The sequence below is a fragment of the Malus domestica genome, chromosome 16 (genome assembly GCF_042453785.1).
Source record: "Malus domestica chromosome 16, GDT2T_hap1".
In the NCBI taxonomy this organism is placed as follows: domain Eukaryota; kingdom Viridiplantae; phylum Streptophyta; class Magnoliopsida; order Rosales; family Rosaceae; genus Malus; species Malus domestica.
In genome coordinates, this window is record NC_091676.1 from 11,501,300 (window position 1) to 11,510,188 (window position 8,889).

Genomic DNA, 8,889 nt, shown 5'->3' on the forward strand with positions numbered 1-8,889 from the left:
AGCAAAAGGAGAGGAAGCGAAGTTTGCATGGAAATAAGAGAAATGGAGTGAAAAAATGAGACCTGTAAAGGAAAAGAGAGTTTGGATTGAGAAGGGGCACACTTGAATTTTAATGATATTCGACTGATAAGTAGCATCAAGAGAAGGGACACACTTAAATTTTAATGGCATTCAAGTAGCATCTCTCCCAGACCCTGCGTAAAGCGGGAGCCTTGTGCACTGGGTACGACTTTTTTTTTTTTTTTATTTTTTATTTTTTATTCAAGTAGCATCAAGAAAGGCAAGATGGCCCTGGACCATTCTAGTCCATCAGTGGCTCCGCCTCTGAGCGTGAACCTAACAAGTAGTTAATAACACATGCAAGTGTTCAGACATAGATTATGTGGCAAACCAACAAATCAAAGTATCCAAGTGTGCTCAGCCAGCCTAGAGATCGAGTTTGGCACAAATTTAACACGGGTTTTGTGCGCTGCTTCTCAAAGAAAAGGGATTCAAAATGTTATATATATACTCTTACTAATTGTGCAACTTAAAATCCAATTTCCTGCTAGATTAGTATTGACCATGGGGAATATTAATATTACGTTCCATATTTGCGTAGTCTACTTGTTTGTGATGACTTGCTCATCTGCCCAAAGTGTTCCTGCTTTTTTCATCTTTGGCGATTCTGCGGCAGATGTGGGAAATAACAACTACGTTGCAACCGCAGCAAAGGCGAATACCATTCCCAATGGAATCGATTTTGGGAATCCAACAGGACGATTTACAAATGGCAGAACTGTTTTTGACATTCTTCGTACGTATTTGTGATACTCATAAAACTGGCTAGCTTTTTTTTTAAGAGTTTTAACGAAAAGTCCGCAGTCCCGTTCACTTTAACAAAAAACCACATTTTTACACTAAAAAGTCAAACCTGGTACTATTCACTTTACCCTTTATTTTGTCCTTATCGTTAAAACTCAAAGTTTTTAAGCTTTTTTCATTAGTTTTCATTTTTTTTAAACCCTCATCCCTTGGAATTATAATCTTCAATTCTTTCTGTTTCTACACCCTAATCACTATTTCTTTGATTTATTGGAACAGAACAGCAAGTGGGTTTCAAAAATTTCTCTCCTGCTTACTTAGCTCCAACTACCGTTGGAGACGTGATTCTACAAGGTGTCAATTATGCTGCATCTGCCTCTGGAATTTTTAATTCCACTGGATCACAATATGTAAGTTCTCTACCAAATTAAATCAACTAGGGGTTTTTGGCTTTGTTAAATTTGAAGGAAGCTACTTAGACCTAGTTTGGGAGTGAGGTGCTTAAAAAAAAGCACCCATGAAAAAAAGTTGTGAGGGTTTTAGGTGTTTGGTAAACTGAAAAAAAAGAGCTTATTTTGGAAGCTGCTGTGAGAATAAGCTGAAATCAAAGGAAAAAGCTGAAGCTGCTATTTGTAGCTTTGGAAAACTGGTTTTTTTTCAAAGCATATGGAGCTACAGTGTTTCTTTAATGAAAAGACCCAATATTAGACTGTTTTTTTTTTCCAAAAGCACTTTTACAAAAAAGTTTACCAAACACTCTGCTGATTTATTTCACAGCCGCTTATTCTCACAGCACAGCCGCTTATTCTCACAGCAGCTTTTTTTCAAAGCACAGCAATATCAAACCAGCCCTTAGTCTAACAAAAAAAAAGAAAAAAAAGTAAAAAGTATATCGAATGAGTGTTTTTATTGGCACACCAAACGTATTATATTACACTTACAATGAGTGAACAATGTTTTTTTTTGGCTGCCAATAATATCTGCTTGTCGAGTTGTACCTGTTCTTTTGCTTTCAATGCATGCGGCTTCAATGTACATAAAATAAGTACCGAGGAACTTATATGTCTGGTGTATATATTAATTATGTTCGTTAATGATCAATATATTAAGTTAGAATTCATTCAAATTGAATTCAAAATGAGAGAGAAGAGATTATATATTGATTGATATAGGGAAGGAATCCTTACTATTCACCAATAGAGATCGCAAGTGATTCAACCATAACTGCAATTTGATCATGCTGACCGTTCAATTTTTAAGAACTCATTCAAAGATCATCCCTACAAAAATTCATAATCATTTATTCATCAAACAATAGACAAAACCTTGATTTTTCTAAAAGATCAAACAAAATGCGCATGATGATAATCAAATGTTCACACAATTTTAGGTTTCACTAGTTTTTTGTAGGGATGATGATTCTTGAAGGGGAACCAAAAACTAGAAAGTCATGATTATTGAATCTCATTGAAGGGAGCCCCTAACAATGATATTCCTTTCAATTATTCATCCAAAGACATCCTTGTTCAGAAGGAGTTGTATACATATATCATTAAAGAATTTTATATTAAATTTTTAATAATTAAAGAATTTTATATATGATGAACTGGAATTTAAAAGCATGGAATATCATGGATGTAAATAAAAACATATATATCTATACTATAGGGTGAAACAGTCAGTTTCGACACACAACTCAAATATCATGGGAGAATTACGCTTGCCATAATGTCAAGAATTGGTGTTGCTGCAACTCAGAAATTGTTGAGGAAATCAATCTATGCAATTGCACTAGGCGCTAACGATATACTGTCTAAGGATTCGTACACATCCAAGCTAACGCAAGACGAGTTTTTGGATTTCGTGATCTCAAGATTCAGGTCACAACTTCAGGTAAAAACTTATTTACACTGTACAATTGCTAATACATATGTAATACTTCTAGAAAGGATATTTTTCTCTAAATTTGCAACACTACATTGATAATATGTTAATCTCGAGTACTCACCAAAATCTTTAGTATTTAACTTACTATGTATTCTTCTCCAAAAAAGATCTTCTCTCCATTTTTCTTTTCCTTTCCTTCTCCCTGAGCTTCTGTTTTCCCCTCTCCAGGGGCATGATTACCACTTTCTTCCAACTTCTTGTGCCCCTAATTTCTCTGTCTATAACCCCATTTTCCCTGGCTTCCTTCCTCCCTTCCACTTCCTTTCCACTTTTCTCCCTTCTCTCCTCCCTTCCACTTTCCTTCTTCCTTCCTTCCACTTTTTTTCCCCTTTTTTCCGTTTCTTCCTTTTTCCTTTCCTTGCATCTTCTTTCCATCTATTTCTCATTTTTCCTACATTTTCCTCAGCACTTCACTCCATCTTCAACCCAATCAGCCCCACCCTTCTTTGACTTCACATCCTGGTTCGGCTTCTACATCTTTGTACCGTGATTTTTTGCGTTTTACACGGAAAGTGTGTAGAGTTTTAGTTCAGGTGTTCACACCACATCCTTCCATGAGATTGCCTTTGATGGCATTGTTGCTAGTGGGTTGCTCTTTCGCACTAGCTTCCTTCATTTTGGGTTTCACTTTGTTGGCCCTGTTGCTAACAAGTTGCTTCTTCCCGCTAGCTTCTTCCGATATGTTGCAGCTACTGGTGTGGTGCTCGACGGTGTTTGGGGATTTGTTATGGGGTTCTGTTTTCACTCAATTTTCTTCTAGTTTTGGGACTCTGTTCAGCTTGTTTTCAGGTGTGTGTAGGGAACGTTTGTTTCTGTTGTTTGGTAAGCTGCTTTCCGGCGACGGTGGGTTGAAGCTGCTACAGTTTGTTTTGGTATTTTCTTTGTTTTGGGCTCTTTAGTTGCTTATGAGGTCCTTCTTTTTGTTTATGTGTATATATCTGGGCTTTTTCTTATGTAATTATTGTGTTAAAATAAAGCAACTTTTCATCATAAAAAAGAAAAAAGAAAAAAGAAACAAAGAACTTATTACGTTGGACTATCCAAAATCTCTAGTACTCAATATCTGCGTAACATTTTTTTTTCCAGACACTCTACAACTTGGCTGCTAGAAAGATTATGGTCAACAGTGTTGGACTCATTGGCTGTTCTCCGTTTGTTAAAGATATATTTTTTGTTGCCGAAGGCAAGTGTTATGATCCATTCAACCAATTGGCCCAGATGTATAACAAGAAGTTGAAGAGTCTGATCGTGGAGCTTAACAAAGATTTGGATGGTGCAAAATTTGTTTACGTGGATACGTACAAAACAACGGAAGATATCATCCAAAAATTTGTGTCATATGGTGTGTGTGCTCGCGCATGTGTTGTACTTTTTTATAAGGAAATTTTAACGAAAAATTCTCTGTGCTGTTCAATTTAACGAAAAATTATATTTTTACACTACAAGGTCAATCATAGTATTATTCAATTTACCTTATATTTTGTTCTTATCGTTAAAATTAAAGTTTTCAAACCATTTTCATTAGTTTTTTATTTTTTTATTTTTTTATTTTTATTTTTTTATAATTATTATCCGAATTCTCTTTATTTAGCGGCTTAATTTAATTACCTTCATTTGCGGTGTTTAATTCCTAGGTTTTGTGGACGCAACTTCTGCATGCTGCTCTTTTTTCGGGCGCCATGGAGGACTTTTCGGCTGCAGTCCATTTTCAAAAGTTTGTCCTGACAGATCAAAGTATGTATTTTGGGATTCATTTCACTTAACAGATGCTGCTAACCTAGTCACAGCAAAGTATATGATGGAAGGAAACTTGACATATATGTTCCCGATGAATGTTCGACAACTTGTGCAGTCTTGAGCTAGCTGACCCAGCTGAACCTATAGAGGTGAAATATTGATGTACTGAACACCCATGCAGTTTGCAGAAGATGCAAATCAAATTTGTATCTTCGATGAATAAATTATCTATGGAAATCAATCCATCTATTGCTACTTTGCTAGTAAACTTGATGATGACTAATATTTTAATCAGAACAGAGTATATATTTGGACACACAACAAGGCCTAGCTAGCAGAATCAATAGAGCAGAAAAGTTTAGGTTTTACGAATGTACAAGCAACAAACACTTGCAATTCATGTTAAATACCATTGAGGACAGTTTAACCTTAAAAATAATCTAAACCTGGTTCCATGTGCATTTTTTTACACGGTTGTACCTTCATCTTATTCATTTACACGGTTCAGAATAATGTTCGGTAACTTTTTTAGCGTATATAACTGAAGAAACAAAAAAACGTCACATACACCTAGAATAATTATATGTAATAAGTGACCAATTTCACATCATTCTTTCCGTGATGGGATATAGATAACGCCATGAGTAACACATCATTGTAGGGAGGTACTTTACTGAGTAATGAAAGCTAAGGAGTCCTATCAATTAGTAAAGGGGCTGCTGGTTGAGATAGAATCTGATGCACATATGCTATCAAACTGTAGAGGTATAGCAAGATTATTAATGCTTATGTTGAAGGCATCGTCCATGACATTCCACATTTATGTATCAGCTTAAGGACTTGAGCGTGGTCTTTAACTTCGCTCCCAGAAAGCTACAACGAAGTTCCACATGCTGTTGCAGACCATGTTTCGCACTCTTTTGATGTCCACAGGAATTCCTTCTATGCTCTAGATAAAATATATTTATTTTTGTTTCTGTTTCCTCCTATGATATTGAATCTTTTTTTCATCCTAAATCCTGATATGTTTAACTTCACTGTTTGATAGAGCTCGATATTGAGTAGTGAATATCATCTGAAGTGTGGTAAATTCAAACTATTTAAATCACATTGTAACGTCTTAGTGAAGAAGTTAGAACTTCTGGCCAGTTAGTAATTGTTCAATAATTTAAACAGTCCACAGGACGATACAAAACAAATAACAACTTATATCAAAGTTGTTTTCTTCCTAATTGTACTCATGCCTTTTATATAAAAATCTCACACCTATTGATGGCGTGGATAATTACATGGGGACAATATCAATGTGATTAGTGATGGATTGCAATCCGTCTTTTTGAAACTTTAACAATAATAACACATATACCACCACTACAGGAATATAAACAAGGCCTCACATGAAATTCTAATGAGGGATTACAAAAGGTTATTGTATTGTTATTGTTTCTTTGATATCTTTGATTTATGTAAATTTATTTCCAGCTCCTTTTCACAAAATATACCCTCAATTATGGCCACCTGATCAGTTTTATAGCTCATCTTGTTCACTTCCTTTCAAATAAGCATGGAAGTAGGCTCATTTTTGCTGTTTCAGCTCCCACTCAAATGAATTTGTGCCAAACTTTCTACGCCGGTCACATTTGATACTTTGAATTGTTGTTTCCAGACCGCACAGCTGCAAACCCAATTGCCGGCAGTTAATGGCAACCTAACCAATTTGTATAAAGCTCAGCTAGAGTACGTGAAGCCCCAATGGGATGATGACAATTGATGTTAAAAACATCACATGGCTGTTTTTGATCATGGCATGTGAATTTTCACGTACCTCTTTTAATTTCTCAAATACCCTTTTGCATACTTATCTTGTAGTTGTAGGCACGTGACACAATTTCACAGCAGCATTTGTGGGGACGTAACTTTAATTAAGCACCAATCTATTAAGTAACACAACTTACAACTGTTAATATATGGATTATGGAGGCAAATTAAACAACAACAAATCTTCCATAAAATAAGCAAACAAATTTGTTGAGACTATCAATTCCATGTCAGAGAAAGAAATGACTTACCTCATATTACCAATTGCTTTATGGTGAAACCTCAATTTCACATAAGCATTTGTGGGGACGTAACTTTAATTAAGCACCAATCTATTAAGTAACACAACTTACAACTGTTAATATATGGATTATGGAGGCAAATTAAACAACAACAAATCTTCCATAAAATAAGCAAACAAAGTTGTTGAGACTATCAATTCCATGTCAGAGAAAGAAATGACTTACCTCATATTACCAATTGCTTTATAGTGGAGCCTCATTTTTTTATAGTATTAGAGCAGGTTGTCTCACGTGTGAAACCAACAAATAAGTACATGCTCTACATCACCCATTTGCGTTGTCGACGAGTTAAGACTTGAAAACTGGACTTGACATGTGCTTATAAATAGTTGTATTACTCCTCATTGCCAATTGCTTTTATATTGGAACCTCAATCTTATTCAAAATCAAAGTGTCAAATTGTAGTGGAACCTCAAGTTTATTCAAAGTCAAAGTATCAAACAGTGCTCGAACGTGCCAAAATATTGACCCTGAAAATTACAAGGCCTACGTTGTGCACATGCCGAAGTAACTAGGAGCTAACTACGTCCTACGGTAGCTTAAATGCCGATGCAATCGTTCCAATCCGTGGCTGAGCTCTGCAGGGCGAATAACTTGAATGTGGTGATGTGATGAAATGCGATGCTAACTTCTAAATCGAACGAATTAGGTTGAGGAATGAACACTTTTGGCCTTGACTTCTAAAACCTGAAGACAATGTTATTGAAATCACATTTAAGCCTAATTAACTCTTTAGGGCTGATAGTGGGCATAGTTAATCCTGTTGCTATTAATTTTAACTCTACAATCCATTTTAACTCTGTTTGGACCACAAGGATTTTTCATGGTAATTAATGCATTTTTCTTCAACCCACCCCGATCCTGGTTTCAAATTAGTGCAAATTAAAGTAGTAATACTTCTCGTAAGAAAAAAAAGGCTCTATTTTTGAAACCTAATTTTAGAAAGGGGTAAGTGGAGTTTAATCCTTGGCATAGTTCAACTTTTCATAAAAACCTGGTACAAGATAAAAATTTTAAATTAGTCCCTTGACTGGATGTCCACCTCAGAATTAACATTAAAACTCATATTTCATTGGATTTAATGTCTTTATGTGTATTTTAGTTCCTAAAATACCCCCACAATTAATATTTGATTTGAGGGCTTCATTTCCTCCTATAAAATAAGAAATTCAGATACATACCAAATAAGAAAACGAAAGTATTGATTAGAATTCAAAAAGTTTCATATCACAACGAAACAAAACTCTAGAAATCAAATTTTAATGAATACATCATACCAAATAAGTAAATAATGTACCTAAATCATGGTACCTATATCACAGTACCTATAGCATGGCACCTATATCATCGTACCTAATACATGGTACCTGCAAATTAAAAAAACATTATTAGAATTTTAATGTACCTCAACCATGGTACCTATGTTGGATTAATGTACCTCATTTCTATAGTGCGCCAAAATATAGAGGAGCGAATGGCATGAGAACCATTTGAAACCATGTGCAGTACACATATGCATATCATATACAAATATTGAACTAATATATCAAGTATTCCACAAACAAACAACAAATCCTAACAAAAACCCATGTACACGATTTTAGTGAAAATGCTAAACTTCCTAGACAAAGAAACGAATCTGCACAACACCATAGAAGAGGACGATGAAAGATTCATACAATTGAACTTTTGTGTTTAAAATGGACAAAAATTGAAAATATATTAAGTAATAATTGCACACTCTTAACTCAGCATTTAAAATTTGTTATTGTCCATAATCACATATGGGCAATGTTGGAAAAATAGAATCAATAAAACCACCAAAAAAATAAAAGCTGACATGGATAATATATATTGACATGGATGTATAGTCAAAGGACTATAATCAATATTTAATCTTGTATAAGACATTTTTCTAATTATAATCTTAAGCAAGGATTAAAATCACATTTACCATTTTAGAAATTCTCACGTGAACGACTATGTGCTGAGACCGCAGTCAATGCTGTGTGCATCCGTGTCAGATTCACAAGGAAATGCATAGTGCCAAATTTTGATGAGTATTGCATCTATGTTAGATTTCACTATGTAGCTAATGCATCCGTTTTGGATTCACTAAGTAGTGTGGATTTAATGCTTTCGGCCTCGATCTGTGAAGTTCTTCTCTGTTGGTGAGAGATTTTCTATGGTGTGGGAATACTACTCGGTACACTAAGTTTAATAATATAAGTAGTTGAATTTTTTTTTTAAGTATCCAACTACTTGTAATATGATATTTGGT

The 8,889-nt window shown here is 34.8% G+C and overlaps 1 protein-coding gene across 3 annotated transcripts; it reads left to right on the forward strand.

Annotated features, from left to right (window-relative positions):
• Positions 1 to 435: 435 nt before the first annotated feature.
• Positions 436 to 4,743, forward strand: LOC103416715 (GDSL esterase/lipase At4g16230-like). 3 transcript variants are annotated; one of them, XM_070814935.1, is made up of 6 exons: positions 538 to 796; positions 1,084 to 1,214; positions 2,473 to 2,697; positions 3,838 to 4,093; positions 4,386 to 4,485; positions 4,604 to 4,743. In XM_070814935.1, exons 1-6 carry the CDS (start codon positions 565 to 567, stop codon positions 4,647 to 4,649), a joined length of 990 nt encoding a protein of 329 aa, XP_070671036.1. In that variant the 5' UTR covers positions 538 to 564; the 3' UTR covers positions 4,650 to 4,743. The 3 variants fall into 3 exon arrangements, with proteins under 3 accessions (XP_008353163.1, XP_070671036.1, XP_070671037.1); XM_008354941.4 differs by having other exon boundaries at positions 436 to 796; positions 4,386 to 4,743; XM_070814936.1 differs by lacking the exons at positions 538 to 796; positions 1,084 to 1,214; positions 2,473 to 2,697 and adding an exon at positions 2,999 to 3,623 and having other exon boundaries at positions 4,386 to 4,743.
• The last annotated feature ends 4,146 nt before the right edge of the window (positions 4,744 to 8,889 follow it).

What these genes read in the sequence shown, in the direction of transcription:
- LOC103416715 (XM_008354941.4), top strand. Translation starts at nt 565, where the DNA reads ATGGGGAATATTAATATTACGTTCCATATTTGCGTAGTCTACTTGTTT. An exon ending in AACTGTTTTTGACATTCTTC is followed by an intron (nt 797 to 1,083) that starts GTACGTATTTGT and finishes TTATTGGAACAG; the next exon opens with AACAGCAAGTGGGTTTCAAA. An exon ending in CCAAAAATTTGTGTCATATG is followed by an intron (nt 4,094 to 4,385) that starts GTGTGTGTGCTC and finishes TTTAATTCCTAG; the next exon opens with GTTTTGTGGACGCAACTTCT.